This window comes from Diplotaxodon limnothrissa, linkage group LG6, assembly GCF_057381915.1.
Source record: "Diplotaxodon limnothrissa isolate DT_005_m linkage group LG6, D_limnothrissa_male_GT1.1, whole genome shotgun sequence".
Taxonomy (NCBI): domain Eukaryota; kingdom Metazoa; phylum Chordata; class Actinopteri; order Cichliformes; family Cichlidae; genus Diplotaxodon; species Diplotaxodon limnothrissa.
Window position 1 is genome coordinate 4,651,841 of NC_140601.1, and position 16,365 is coordinate 4,668,205.

Sequence of the window (16,365 nt, forward strand, 5' to 3'; positions counted from 1 at the left end):
AGTGTATGTATTAACAGTCTGTAAGTGGAGGCTTTATTATATAAATACCTGTTTGTCCTAACTGGAATTTTACTTGCTACAAAAATACTTTTGGTTTTGTTAAATTTTTGTATTTTTTGGTAATTAATGCATTTATCAATACTTATAACTTGAGCACTTTTGAAAATCTTCTGTTTGTAGATTATTAGATTACAACATATATTTCTTAAACTGGTTAATAAATATTTAAAATGTATACATTATTGCCTTTTATTAAATCTTAAAGTTAACTGTAAGATAGTAACAATTAATGACTGACTTTTATTGTTCTTTTATTTTTTATCTTTATCTTTTATTTTTTTAAGCTAATAATAGAATCAGGTGCATTGTGTGTATTCGCGTTTTAGGGCTGTTATCAGTTTTGCTTTTATTGACGCCAATGTGAATAAGTGTAGGCCTTAGCTGTAGTACAGCAGTTTCACCATAAGATGGCTGCAGAGGATATTGGTATACATGAGGCAACGGTACAGGTTAACATGAAATGATAAATCTTCCTGAGAACCAGCCCAATGTAGTAAATAAAGGACATTCTGGGCTTTCCAATGATATCTCATGTGTTTGGGTGACCCCAAAGACACGGGAAATTACAAAAAAAAGTTAAATCGGAAGAATCTTTTTCCTTGGTTCTCAGGAGGATATAACAAAACAAAGCAATAAAAAGTTGGATAAACAGAAAGAAAAAACATACCTGTTGGTATTTTTTGCTGCAGCATTTTGGATCAACTGAAAGGCTTTTCAGGGAGTTTTTAGGACATCCTAAAAAAATGAATTACAGTAGTCCAGACTGGAAGTAACGAAAGCATGAACAAATTTTTCAGCATCACTCTAAGACAGGATATTTCTAATTTTAGAGATATTGTCAAATGGAAGAAAGCAGTCCTGGTCAAAAATGACTCCAAGAGTCCTCACAGTGTTACTGGAGGCCAAAGAAATGCCATCCAGAGCGCGTATCTGGTTACGACCATATTTCTAAGGTTTTTAGGGCCGAGGAAAATAACCTCTGTTTTATCTGAATTTAGAAACAGAAAGATAGAGGTCTTTATGTCTTTAAGACATTCCTGCTTCATAACTAGTTGGTGTGTATTATCTGGCTTCATGGATAGATTAAGTTAGATATCATCTGAAGTGCAAAGAAAATGTATGCTATGCCTTCTGATGATACTGCCTGAGGGAAGCATGTATAATGTAAACAGAATTGGTCCTAGCACTGAACCCTGAGGAACTCCATAATTAACCTCAGTGTGTGAAGAGGACGCTCCATTTACATGAACAAACTGGAGTCTATTAGGTAGATATGACACAAACCACTGCAGCACAGTACCTGTAATACCTACAGCATGTTCTAATCGCTCTAATAGGATATTATGGTCGACAGTATCAAGCACAGAAGGACAAGAAGTTTTCTTTGTGCCTAAACTAATGTGCATTTTAATCACTGTAGGGCCCATTTTGGGGGTTGTTATATATCCAAAATGGTGACACAAAGTTGGAGGATCACTGCTGTCTACAACATCAAGACTATCCATAAAAGAGGCACAGACATGAAGTATCTTTGTCCATAATGCTTATCAACTGTTTGTTGTCTGAGATTAGGATGTCATAGTCATTTAGACAGACTGCATCATCCCAGGGCTTCTCTCGTCTTCAGTTTCATGGAAATACTCTGCTATTATCACCTCCTGCCTTCTCATCAATTATCCATCACAGCTACAGTTCACTGACCTGCCACACTGCCAGTATGGCTCCATGTGTACTTATATTTTCTTGACATGAAGCAAGTCCCCATGAGGATGAACTTGTGAGGTTTAGGATTAAGTTTTAAATAAATACTGGTTATGATCATGGGAGTTTTCCATGAAATTAATATGCCAATGTAAACGTGCATCTCTGAAGTGATGGAAACACATCTTGTGTATGAGGCGCCGTGTTCTGTATTTGCTCTCTGCTGTACTTCTATAAAACCTGCTTTCATGTTTTCTCTGATTTAAACTCTTCACTGCTGGTCAGAATAAAAAGAGTAGTGGTTATTTTAGCTCAGTCATGTCCAGAGCTAAAATATCTGGACATGACTCATCCACACTACTTTTTAAAAATTTGATTAAGTTTGTACAGCTGTCAAATGAATTCAACGCTTTATAACAGCGGGAAATAACGCTATAAGGATCTTGTTGTTTATGTGTTTATGTCAGAAGAAATTGCTCGAGTGATTAAAATATAGTTATCAGTTGCTTTTCAGGACAAATGCTATTGTTGTTATTTAACTGATATAAATCATTAATGCTTCTGCTTCATGCTGTTCTGCTGCTCTAGCAGTAAAATGCTACTGTGGTTAAAAACAGAAAAGAAAAGCAACAAGCTTCTGCTACGTGAAATATTCATGGCTGCTATCCATTTCTATCTCGTGTTGTGTCTCTTTCTAGCTGTTCTGTTTACATGTAAATCCCAAGAATGTAACCATTTGGCCAATTCAGTAATCAATAGTTAAATAGTAATGCACTTCAGAACAGTAGCAGTTTTTGTGCTCTGTAATCTCAAATGAAGTGCAAATGAAGTGCAATACTCTTTTCTGGCATCGTTGTATTATACTCAATTGTATATAGCATTTGTATTCTATTTTATTCTATTTTATTCGATTGTATATATTATTTTATTCTATTCTATTCTATTGTGTACAGTTGTATACAGTATCTATTGAAATCTTATTCCAGTGTTTTTCTTTTTTCTAATTTTCCATGTAACTTTGGATTGTCCACTGCTGTAACACAATTTCCCACACGTGGGACTAATAAAGGTTATCTTATCTTATCTTATCTTAAATGAATCTCATCATTATTTTTTTGCAGTTGGTTACGTCATAGTTCTGGTTCATCTTGAACCAGCATTTTGAGTTTTGTGCCTTTTTTGTATTATGTTCTAACTTGTGTTTAAGTCTCCCTTGTCCTTTGTGTGTCTTAGTCTTGTCTCTGTCTCCCTCTCTCCCGTGTCCCCTCGACCCCTGTGTCAAGCTTGTGTTGTTGCACTCACCTCCGGCTGCTGTGAGGTGTGTTGGCGAGCTGAAACCTCATGTAGCTTTTTTGGTCTTTCTTTTTGGATCCCTAGGTATGTGTTCATAATAGTATGTCCCTCTGAGAAATATATAAACATTTAAATGGCCCTTCATATAAAAAAGCTTCCCCACCCCTGTCGTAGGGGGTCATCTGATTTTGGGGGTTTCTGTTTTCTCTATATTATTGTAGAGTTTTTACCCTAAAATATAAATCACCTTGAGACAACTGTTGTTATCATGTTGCACTATATAAATGAAATTTGATTGAACAGAACAGATTTTCTTTATTCATTAATAAATTATTGACAAATTATTTTGTATTTAGCTAAACTTCTTCTCTGGAACTAGTTTTTGACCCTTCTTAAGGTTGGTTCCCCATGTTTACATTAAAATCGCAACTACAGTCCTAGTTCAAAGTTTCAAAGCTCAAAGTTGGTGATGTAATGGATACTGTTTCTATATACCACATATTCACACTGCATGAACTGCATTATGTTGAAAAAATCTGTTCACAAACTGATACAAAAACAAGTGCTCAAAATCACCTTTTGTGTGTGTCACAGCAGACTTGGTCTGGACTCCTTGGCATAAAATTTGTAAGCACTCAACACGTAGCATAACTATTCAACAAACCACAATCTCTGTCTGAATGTATTGTATTCACCTTACAAAATCTGGTAATATAGCATACAGAAACACTTCACATATTTCATGTATTTCATGAAAAAACCCCAAATTTATTTAATTTCAAAGAAAGTGTGAATAAACCTACAAAAATATAAATGTTTCCCCACCCGCTCCTTTCTTTAGTCAGCTGAGAGCAGAACAATAATATTAATCGAAAGGTTTTCATTAAAGGACAAAGTTATCCAAATAATAATGATGAGAAGAAAAGGAGTAAAGGACCCATGGGAACCTGAAATTAATCACTGATAAATTAATTATCACATTAATTTAAACTAAATATGTCAAATATTATTTTCATGGAGTGTAGCAGAATGATCATTCAAGTGATGAGTTCACTCCTCGCCAAATGATATCAAGTGTTCTGATATCAGCAAATAAAAGTGACGCTAAGCTTGTCTCTCTAGTCCCTCAGTCTTTCTAAGTAAGCTGGCTTGCTCAGTTTTGCAGGGCAATGATAAATCTTTTTATGTCTGGCTATACAATCATTCTGTTCCTATCCTGGTTATTCTTTATTTTGGCGCTCTGACATTTCTATATAATGAGAGCTTGAGTAGTGATTGTGAACGCTTTGGGGTCCTTAGGGACTAAGTAAAGCGCTATACAAATACAGGCCATTTACCATTTACCAAAACAGCCACAACATTAAAACTACTGACATATACGTAGCATTGATTATTTTACTACAAAGCAGGGTTTTATTGGAACACTTTGTCAACTTAAAAATGTTTGCAAAATGAGAACTATTTAAAATGGCAAATGAAATCTGAAACTAATCTAAGGTGTTAATCTCAGACCCCATTATTCCTGGGACAAGGAGTGCAAAGGATCCACCTTTCGCATTCCAGTGCTTGGCATCCCAGCACATTCACAAATATCCAGTTCCTACACACTGTGTGGCCCCTGGTTTTAATCTTGTGGCTGTAAGTAGTGATACTGTGGAATGGTATTCTGGAAGTTAACAGTAGACATGAGGCAGTGTGAGGCACAGTGAGACCCAGATCGTCTTTCATTTAGCAGAGGGAAACGCCAGATCAGTAACTTGACAGTCTCCATCACCAAACCCCCGTCATATCAGCATTTCCGTATGTACAAAATGAAATTCAGTTCTGCTCATGAGGTTTATAGGGAGAAAGCTTCTAGAAAGATTTCCATCGGATGGCAGACAGGATTGTGTGGACGAAGTAGAGAAGAGTGGCTACATATGAGAAAACCTGCAAAGACAGAGAACATCAGGAGGTAATCAACACCTTAAATGATCTTTGAACCACTGAAACTTAAAGCCTTAAAAAAATCCAAACCAACACAGTATCAGATTTTAAGCAATGTTAACAGCAACATATAACATTTCCTCCAGGCATTACTGAAGCTAAATTGTTCATAATATCCATCTTTGATTAGAAGTCATTTGTTGAGAGTAAATCTTGTATGATAGAGCTAAATGTTAAAGCAGATCTTGTTAGAGTTTGTATTGTTGATTGTCATTTATGCTTAGAAATATTTACTTATATATGCTTAGAGTTTTGTAATTAGTTGTAGATTGGTAGAGGTTTTGATCCTTGATAGTCTGCAAACTTTGTGTGTATTAGACAGCACTTTGGGAGCATGAGAGGTCATACCGTGTCTTATTATTTTATGGTAGGATTAACGTAGTTGCGTCTGTTCTAGTCTAAGTGCTCTTTGTTTAGATGAACTGCAGGACTTCCTCACCGTGTTATCTAGGATGAACCATCTAGGGTGAGGGGGAGGCTACCCTCTTCCTGACCAAGGATGTTTGACCCTTTGATCAGCAGTCCCCACACACACACACACACACACACACACACACACACACACACACACACACACACACACACAGTATTCTTTGTTCACATGTATACCTATGTAAGATGTTATATGTTAATGACCCTATGCATATTCATGTAACCACAATAAAAGGAGTGCTGTGGGGAAACCTGGCTGAGAGTCTGACAGTGGTCAAGTGGTGGAACGACGCTTGGCTCCAGCCAGGTCTCCCTCATGCATGAGTAACCAGAGAACTTTGGTGCCTTGAGTCTTGCTTTTGCTGCGTAGCAGATTGTCCTTAACGTTCCAGCGAATAGGTTTATGCTACAAACCTAACAGATCTGCTGCTGCTGCTGCTGCTGCAATGAAATATTTGCCCTGGAGAAAGAGGTTTTAGAATAGTCTCCACTTCACCACCTTGAGTGCACTAAAAGTTTATTCTTAAGTAGTTTCATATTTTAAAAAATAGGCTGGCTTCAGTTTCAAAGCCGTTGTTTGACAATGTGCCAAACACTCTCTTTTTTGTTGAGACTTAACATCTAGATTAAAACCACTTTAGCCTAGCTTAGTATAAAGACAAAAAACAAGTTAATTAACAAGAAATAATAGAATATAATGACTACAAAGACATAGAACATTAATGCAAATAGACACAAAACAATTACAAATGGATAGAAAACCACTAGCGACAAAAATGTCTACTAAGCGAGTCGATACTTACACAGCAGAAGACTGCAGAAGTAAAGCAGGTGAGATTTCAAAGTTATTTTAGTATTTTGGAATCATTTTACTAGGTAATGATAGCCTCCTATGTTTTTTTTAAAGTTAGGGCTATGGAGTTGATCAAATATTACATCCACGACAGACAGAAATTCATGAAGATCTGTGCAAATATTCTACTGACTTGATTTCTTCTGATTCTTCCTATTTTTTCTTATTAAAAGATCCAAAGAAAACAACTAATCAGAACATGATCTAAAATAGGTTAAATACCTCAAAACAAAAACGGAACATCTACAAAGTAAAGTAAAAAAATCTGTACATTTAAAGTAAAATTAAAAATGATGCCTGAAAGAATTAATGCAATAAAAACTATTTGGTATTTTTATGTTTGCCTCACTGAAATACGACTACCTCTTGTATCACTATTTCAACTCACTGAGAGCCAACTCTGAAAGAAAACTGCAACCAGTGTGTAATTCTCTGTGGGCTTTATTTCATTAGCTTTATAATCATTCATTTCTTTGTGTCACCCAAGTAACAACAGCCTGACTCACCACTGCAGAAACGTCCAACTTGTAGTTGCGTGGTCCTGTAGTTGTGTTGTTGCTCTGTTTTCCGCTCAGATCCAGCGTCACTTTGGCCAACGCCACTGAAGCACTGAGGTAGAAGAATGCAGCAATGCCATGATACAAAAAGTCCTGACAGAGTAGGAAGAAAAAGAGCGAGACATTGTTATGTGGTGATGTCTTCAAAGTGGTGACTGCCTGCATTGGCATAGAGTCAAAACACACATATAGTTGCAAAATCCTGTCAAACACTGGCATGTAAAGCTATTGTGTTGTGTGTGTTTGCATCAAAAAACTTGTTTTGTAGCTGCAAATTCTTAAATATCAGGTGTCAGAGCACCACGGAAAGCAACCGAAGAAGATTGTCAAAGCAATCTTGCACTGATGCTTGTCATTTAACCACGGCAGAAGAAAAGTTCAGAACAATGATATATAATGGACACAAGCTCAAGAAGGAAAAGTAAAGTGGCTTAAATTGTAACATTTAATTGTGGTTTATATAAAATTATATGTACTATATGTATATTATATAGAATTATAAGGAAGGGTGCGTTTTCCTTAAAACTCTGCCAAAATCTCTGTTTCCTGTCTCTTTTTTACCTCTAAAGTGAGGCATGTGTCAGGGTTGATGATGAAGGTAGATGCTGTATATCTACCATCATTTAACTGCATCTATTTGCAATTAGAACGATCCGTGTTTCTCTGAAGCAACCATATTAATATTGTTCGCTGTATTATACTACAGTTTATAACAGACAAAACAACGAGGTAGGACTTCAAGCTGGTCAATTTCTATTGCGTATAAGTTGGATCCTCTATCTGCCAGGGGTACTTCCTGCTACTGGAGTCAAGACAGGTATGATAGAGCTACATAAACAGGAATGAAACACACTTTAAGTCAGTTTTATTTATATAGCACCAAATCAAGAACAATAGCCTCAAGATGCTTTATAACTACTTTTATAACAAAAATAGAGATAAAAGTTCAACAATCAGACAGCTGCCAAGCAGCAAGGACAAGTAAGTGTGTGCGATATGATTTGTGGAGGACTTACTGCTGCTGCCCAGCTGGCTTTATTATGATGTCTCCCACAGGCGAACACCACCATCCAGATAAAAGTCATCACAAAGCAGAAGACAGAGACAAACATGACCCAGCCCTGAGGATTTTCTGGCACTACCAGTGTGCATGCCACCAAGATCCACACCAGACCACCAAAAACCTGCAACAACATGTATACATCATGTACACATGAGAAGAGCTGGAACATGTGAAAAATCTCCACACGGGCTTAGAAGCCCCTAAATGACAGCCTCAGTTAGATCTGGGACGATCATAAAGCTTTAGTTTAAGGAAATTATATGTTTCCACAACGTGTGTTGCAGTTATTTGTAGAACCTGTACTTCTACTTGAGCATGCAGCACAGGCGTGACTGCCTTCGTTTACTCTACACCTTTAATGATTGACAGACTGCATTATTCAGGAGCCTGACCCTCCTCCACCGTATGTCATCACTGTCTGAACTCCACCTGTTCACACACATTCATGTGAAAACACCTGCGACATTCCTCCACTGCTGACATTTTCTTAAGCTAAACGTGGCTTATGAAAACATTTTTTCTTTTCATATCTGTTTTCCTCCACTGCACAGAGTCATCATAGGAATCCAACCTGCTCGGTCTGTCCTCCGCCTATTGTGATGTTTGGCTCATGACATATTCACTGGAATATAATTAATTGTAATATTGCTCATGTAGGAAGATTATCCTACTCCTAACACACCCACATCATTAACCCTCAGTCAGCATCCTATAAACTTCAGTTATCAGTAGGGTGAAGCCAACTTAAAATTAGGCACAGGAGAGCACAAAAACGTTTGGAACCACGTTCTCTGCAAAGTGGCTGTAAATCAGCTCCTCTTACTACTGCTGTGAAGAGAAAGTGAGAAGTTTAACCTTATTTGTAACTTACTTTTACACTATACCTACTATATAAATATATTTTGAACCACAGGTTAACCAGAAATGAAACAATTTTGTCCTTCTGTTTCAGAAAACAAAAACCGTCACTGAAATAAAAAGTAGAAAATGGTTAAAAGTTATTTTCTTTCTTTTCTTTTTTTAAAATTATTTTTTAAGGGCTTTCCATCTGAACATCTCTGGATAAGAAAGTTTCTGCATGTTTTGTGAGTAAAAACTGTGTGACAGAGAAAAGTTCCTACAATCGCCGTTTCTTACCAGTTCTGGGAGGTACAGGATGTCGGGGAGGGTGGCACATATTCCGACCCCGCTGGGAAGGTTTGCCATAGTCCTAGTGTTGGAGGCCATCCTGCTGCTGCTGCTGCTGCTGTTAGACTAAATCGGATTCAAACCCGCTACGGTTGAAAAGCAGGTGGAGCAGGCTGCAAAAAAAACGGAATCTCCATCAGCACAGTGCAGACACGCCCGGTAATTGGGGCGTAGTCAGAGCGAATTTAACGAATATGGAGATGCCTTTGATGGATCATCAGTGCGGGACAGACGGCAGTGTTTGGACACTGGCTCATTTATCACCATGACAACGGGCAGCAGCTCCGCTTTCAAGAACATCAAATAACAAAAAACTCAAGAGCGACAATAGCAATAGCTCTGCTGGACTTTTTATTTATTTACATTTTCCTCTTCAAATTTTTTTTTTTTGACGCAAATTCAGTTCCAGAACGTCATAAACTTGGCAGAAGGATGCATGATCGTCTCTTAACAGTTAATAAAGGAGTACTTCACTTCCCCGTCATTCTCAGAATACGTTTGCTTCAGATTGTTGATTTTAGCATGTGCACCACGCGTGCAGACCTAGGCAACAACTAGGTGGGACAAAATATTTGGGCCACATTTAAATTTGTGAGTGCAGGGCTCGATTTGGCAGAGTAATGCAGAGGTCTCCAGCAGCAGTTTGCATGAATGGAAATAAAGACATATGAAGACATTTTTTATGTGCTGCCAGCTGAACTCAGTTCCGTTTGTGAGCTTGCAGCTTTTCACACTACCCACTGTAAACAACAGTTCCATGGAAACGTAAAGGTGGCAAGCTTGGTCATTTGGGTAAGTGAGCTGTTGCGCAAACACCTCTGATAATTGACGTGGTGGATCCGGTTTCCTGCACCTGTCACACTATCTAACCTACTCCTGGTGGAGACAACACTCTTCGTAAGTAAAGCCAAGAAACCCAAGAAAAGAAACAACAACAACAACAAAACAAACAATAATTGGTCAAGCAGAAACCGAAATTCTTTAATGATTCTCCAAATGAAGTTCCTTGTACTTGTAGTCACCGTGACAGAACCTTGCAGCTGTTCCTGATTCTATAAAATTGCAATACAGGTCAAAGCATTTTGAAATAATTTGTTGGCAGAAAGAGAACAATTAAAATTAAGCCAGGAAACACAACCTTCTATATAGTTCATAGTGTAATACCAAGCATTCTGTTGCAGTGAAAGGCTTTCACTAACCCATATATATCATTCCATCTTAAATCAACTTAACACTTAACACTGATATGCATAAAAAATGTTAAAAACATGAATAATGGATTGGATTTATATAGCGCTTTTCAAGGAACCCAAAGCGCTTTACAATACCACTATTCATTCACTCTCACATTCACACACTGGTGGAGGCAAGCTATGGTTGTAGCCACAGCTGCCCTGGGGCAGACTGACAGAGGCGAGGCTGCCATATCGCACCATCGGCCCCTCTGGCCAACACCAGTAGGCGGTAGGTGAAGTGTCTTGTCCAAGGACACAACGACCAGGACAGAGAGCCCGGGGATCGAACCGGCGAGCTTCCAGTCACAGATATGCTTCCCAACCCCCTGAGCCACAGTCGCCCATTTATATATCAAGTTTTTAAATTTTTCAATATATATATATATATATATTTGAAATATATGAATAATAATATATGGAAAAAAGTCCCATATTTGAGCACTAATAAAACACTTCAAATTTGAAAAGTGGCTAGTGACTAGTTTCTGAAGGTATGTCAGAATCAGAATAGCTTTATTGTCCCTGTAACGAGTACAATGAAATTAGGTGCTGTCCCTGTGGTACTGAGAAGAACAAAAACAAATATGAAAAGGAAAGGAAGAGAGAATCTATAAAAGGATATTTAAGAAGGTAAAGAATATATACTAATACAAAAAAATTTAAATAAAGTATATTAGTCACACAAAAAAGCTGCACCTAATGCCCGGGATTGTAATAAGGAGTTAGGTGGTATTTAATATTCTATAACACAAAGTTTTCCATGGTCAGTCTGTGTTGGTGTATGCCTGGGCTTGGGTCTGGGGTTTGCTGACCCTTGGCTCAGTGGGACATGTTCATGGAGGGTGGATTGCCCCTTCCTACCACTTCCCATTGGACATTGCATGTGGATAATACTGCTACTTCTGGACATGTTTTGGTGTGGTTTCCTTGCCTGTTTGAAAGTTGCCAGATGTACCATTCCACAAATGCCCCCCACATAGATATTTGATATTTGAAGGTAAAATTTCATAGCAATCATTATAAATGTTAAAATCTGGGGGTTTTTTTAGCTTTAGTGTTGGGTTAGCATAACAGCCATCAAAACACAATGGATTTTCCATTTAACATCCCAGTTTAAAAGAATGTAACGTGGCAAGCAGTGAAATGAATAACATCAGTAGTTATGTCTAACAACCCAAAACAAATTCATCACCCCACAGAAGTGATCTTAATTAATATCCAATATTTCTTCTGATTTATACTCAAATTAATACGCAACAACCTTCCGTTTTGTTTTTTTTAAATACTGAGTGCTAAGTAGGATTCCATTTCCACAAAAATTTATCAGTTTTCTCTCCAGAAGTACAAATGACCAATAATTAGCTATTATTTCTAGTATTCAGAGTTCAGCAAAGAAACTTCCCTGGGGACCAACAACCTTTTGAAAACCTAGTTGCATTTCCACCAGGTACTAAAGAAAGAGCCAGGATAACTGTTTTAGCCTCCAAAATGATCTGGGGTGGAGGACAACGGGGCGGTGATGAATGTAGCTGATTTTACAATAATCAAGGGCGACCAATCCAAAGAGATTTTTCAAAGTTTTCTTTGTCAGCACAGTTGATACACTGTACAGTAGTCTGAGCCACAATATGAGAACTGAGTTTTTGTAATAACCAGTAAACCAGCCCAGCAGGTGTCTTACAGTTGTGGAGGCTGGGTTGGCTGGGTTTGTCATGGCATGTCATAACATAATAAGTGTCACCACAGTGGTGTTACCTGACTCTTCCTCCTGTAAATTAATGGACCTCTGTCAGTTGAAGCTTGTGTACAAGATTGAATTCTGCTTCCAAAAATATAAAATCCCCCAAATTACCAGAGTACCATTTTGGATAGTCAAAGCTGGTGAACACAGAAACCAGGGGAGATTCTAAGTCCAAACTTTTAAATGTTAAGTGCTACCATTTGTATCATATGCTATTGGAAATCACACAAAGTATCCATAAAATCTATGTGAATTATGTCAAAAATAATTGTTTTTCCATTTAACTATGTGCAAATTTGCTCACCTGGCTCTTCCTGCTATCATACAATTTCTTTGTCCTCTCTTCCTTCATTCTCCTCAAACTGTCATGGTCCTGGGTCATTTTTGTGCCTTGTGTTTATTCTGATTTTGTATTAGTTTAGGGTTGAACCTGAAGTTTAGTGTTTTATCAGCCCTACCTGTTTCCTGCTGTACTTTGAAGGTTCGTGTTTTGGATTTCTTGTTCTATTCTGAAGGTCTGTGTCTGTTGTCATTGTGTTCAGCTTGTGTCCTCCAGTCATCATGTGTATTCAGATCAGCTGTTCTTCCCTCCTGTGTTCGATTACCCGATTACCTTGTGTGTGTATATATAGTGGGTGTCGGTCTGTGTTCGTTGTTGGCTCGTCTGTTTTCGGTCCTGTCTCTGCGGCTCGCTGCCCTGCACCCCTTTTGTATGCTCTCGGGTTTGTCATTTAGTTCTCCCAGTTTAGGTTTCTTCAGTTGTTTTGTCATGCCTCACTGCCTGTTTTTGTCACTCCACCACTTGTAAATAAACGTCACTCGAATCATCAGTCACTGCCGCATTTTGGGTCCTCCTTTTCCTCCAACACCGCACGGCTCACCCCGCCAGCCGTGACACAAACCTTTGTACTGACAATCACACATAAACATACTCAGCTAGAAATGAAGAAAAATATAATCTTACGGTAATTACTTTAACAGCAGGTTGGGGATCTACATTCGTTTTGTGAAATCATCATCAATGAATGCAGGGAAGACAGAAGCTTTATAACGTTTTGTTGACTTTGGCTACATGTCCTATCGTACCTGTTTCTTTTAACTAAATGTAACAAAGAAATAGAATTTGCAACCTAATAAAAAGCATAAACTGATCCAAAGCAATATTAAAGGTGAATGTGGTCTACTCTTACCTGTCAATGTTGGCAATTGACAGTAAATGTGAATTTGACTTGCTTTTACTGAAGCTGGACTGTAAACTAACACTGAAGACCAGAATATCAATAAAAATATTTACCCAATAAATATAATAAAGTGCATCAGCTTCTTGGCTGGCAATTACCAATATAACACCAGACTTGTATCTCTGAAAGTTCTGAAAATCTCTGAGATTTTTGTGATCTAATCTACATTAGCGAATGTTTTTTATGCTAGTTAGAAAGAAATAATAAAAATAAGCAGCTACTTTCTAAGTCATAGCAGCATCTCTTGGAGGCCCCAGCATCCACGACCCCATAAAAGCATTGAAAACCTGAGGCCACACATCCCAATGACACATGTGCGTCCACCCCAGCAGGGGGAGAGGGAAGCTGGACAGAGCTCCCACAGCCAAGGGCAGGAGTGCCAGGGAACCAGAGGCAGCAGACAGGCCGGCAACCCCAGCACAAGCCAAGGATGGGGCCCCAGACCCCCAGCCCCAAGAACTGCCTCACAGCCAGCGGAGTGCCCACCATGCAACTGAGAGGCCCGAGCCACCCCAGACCACAACCCCCACAGAAGCAGGCCAGCAACCAAAACACCAGGTAGACCTGTGGCCCAACAGCTGACTGTCTTTCTCTATTCATATTCAACACGTAGTTAGAAAATTTGTAATTAAACTAAAATTCTTGCATAGTCCAGTCATCGAGATGCAGAATCCACTGTGGATAGTTTGTTTGTCTGTCACGATGCAGGAGATAAATAATAAAATCCAGTAAATACTTAAACAATAGGCAATCCCTATGTCTACATTAAGTTTGGTAGAATTGGCTTCCTGTACAAAGCAGTGTTTGAACAGAATGAACATGAAACTGCCTTTAAACTGGAGTCCATCCTTCTGCAGTGAAAGACCGTTCTCTTTCTAAGATTCTTGCATCTCTCAATGATTCTTTTTCTTGCTGATTTTAAATGAAAATTCAGTCACTATTTGTGGAGGTCATAGTAGCTAGCAGGATTTCATTCCCTGCTGAGATTAACTGCAACACCGTTTGAAAAATTTGTTTTTTGCGTTCCTTGATCCCTTCATCTTTATGTAGTTTAACTGGATTTAAGGAGTGGCACATTTGATCACAATCAGGGATTGGCCCTTCCCAAAAGAAATGAGATCACAGTTTTTAGTCTGTAAACCTGATAGTTTTGTGAGTCAGTGACTTGGACCTCCTCCTTCCTTGAAAGCTCTTTTGCAATATTGCGTTTAAACAGTAGGTTTTCATTTCCAGGCTGTTAAAAACCAGTAAAGCAGCCCAGCATGTGTCTTACAGGTGTGGAGTCATTAAGGGAATCTTTCCTAGGCTAGGCTTGGCAGTGTCTAGCATGCCATGGCATAATGAGCAAAGCGTCACTATGCTGGTGTTACCTCACTCTTCTTCCTGTAAGCTGGTGGATCTTTGTCAGCTGAGACTTACATACAGAATCTGTCACTGAACACATAGGAATAAACATTAAAGGTTAACAAACTGTTAACAAATCATTTACCTACTGTTTACCTCAACTGCTTCTTGACAAATAACCTAGCAGCACTTGCCAAATCTGTAGGTAGACATAAGTTCAAATAATTTCTTACTAACCACCTTGGGCAACATGTGTAGTGTAAAGAGGATGGAAGTGTGAAGTAAATTGCTAATAACACTACACTAGCAAGTCTTGATGAGATGGCAGCTCTTCTCATGCCCAGGCTAACAAAACTTGTAAGTGGCTACCTGTAGCTCATTAGGTAGGTAAGAACTAATGGGAAACTTGGTGGTTCAGTCCCACGCTGCTCCAGTGTAGATGCCAAATATCCATCGGCAAGATGCTGGACCAAAGTTGTCCCTAACGCATCCATCAGAGTATAAATGTGTGAATGTTAGATAGAAAACACTTAAGCATAGAAAAATGTGCTTGCATGAATGGATGAGTGAGGCATGTGGTTGAGGCATGATTGAGGCAATGCTTAGAGTACTCAGGTGGAGTAAAAAACTGCCATATAAGAACCAGTCCATTTACTAAGTTGACCAAGTGCAGGTGTAACAGTTGTTTGCCAACAGTCGATCTTTATTATTCATTAATATTTTTAATCCCCTGCAGATTGACAGTTAACCATGTCACACACTCAAGGCTTGTGTTTCTGAGCTCATGAATAACTGTTTTTAGGGGTTTTAAAAAAATTATTTTTCTTTAGACTTGTGGTCCTCACAGGGCAACCACTAAAAATACACCATTTATAGAATATGATACTTTATATATATAAATATATATATATATATATTTATTAAACAGAATATAAAGTTTTTAAATGAGCTCAACCTTAAACACATGCATCAGTACTATTAATCAATTTAACACTGATGGCAAACATTTCTCTGCAGAAAAAATATTCTTACTTTTTACACTTTTTGCATAGCAGCGTGTTTTATTACTGTTTCATTGCGACTTTTCTTAAAGTAAGGGTTTTTAAAAGTTCTTCCACCACGTGTCATTTCAGCAGACTCAGCTAATAGTCTTCTGAAATGTAAACCTTGTGCCAGTTTCCCTGTACGGTGACAATAAAGGAATCTTTGATAATAGATGATAAATAACTTTTGGTGGTATAGAAGAAATTTGTTTACTCTTTAACAGGAAGGAGTGCAGAAAAGTGAAGATGTTCATGTATGTTTTAATCTGATTCAGTTTATGTTGTTAAATCATTGAATAGTGGATGAAATATGTTTGTTTGTATGTTTGTGTGTATGTGTGTGTCACTTATGGCTGAGCTGTTCCTTTTGCAGTGTTTATTGTGTGCAGTATTATGATTATCACACTCAACTCTGTGTCCCTGATAAGTGTTTAAAATGTTTTTGAGAGTTTTCTGCTGTCGTGAAAAAGGGAGAAGCGGAAGGTAGCTTTCATTAGTGAGAACAGAAAAAAAGACCCCTCCTGTATGCATTTCTTGTGTCAGGTGGCGCCACCTGCTGATCAGGAGCAGTATGCACCTCTGCGACTGTGTTCTCAGTAATACGGTATTTTACTGCGGGTCACTTGCC

General features: G+C 38.2%; 1 protein-coding gene across 1 annotated transcript; it reads right to left on the minus strand.

Moving 5' to 3' along the window:
• Positions 1-4,908: 4,908 nt before the first annotated feature.
• Positions 4,909-9,172, minus strand: LOC146629974 (myelin and lymphocyte protein-like). Its single transcript, XM_085355511.1, has 4 exons — positions 9,083-9,172; positions 7,899-8,066; positions 6,832-6,975; positions 4,909-4,983 (listed from the first exon to the last, which is right to left on the minus strand). Exons 1-4 carry the CDS (start codon positions 9,170-9,172, stop codon positions 4,909-4,911), a joined length of 477 nt encoding a protein of 158 aa, XP_085211637.1.
• Positions 9,173-16,365: the final 7,193 nt, after the last annotated feature.

Bases quoted from the DNA above. Each gene is read 5' to 3' on its own strand.
- LOC146629974 (XM_085355511.1), bottom strand. From the start codon at position 9,172: ATGGCCTCCAACACTAGGACTATGGCAAACCTTCCCAGCGGGGTCGGA. The intron at 8,067-9,082 runs GTAAGAAACGGC...ATGTTGTTGCAG, and splicing joins TCCTGTACCTCCCAGAACTG to GTTTTTGGTGGTCTGGTGTG. The intron at 4,984-6,831 runs GTGAGTCAGGCT...CTGTCTTTGCAG, and splicing joins AGTTGGACGTTTCTGCAGTG to GTTTTCTCATATGTAGCCAC.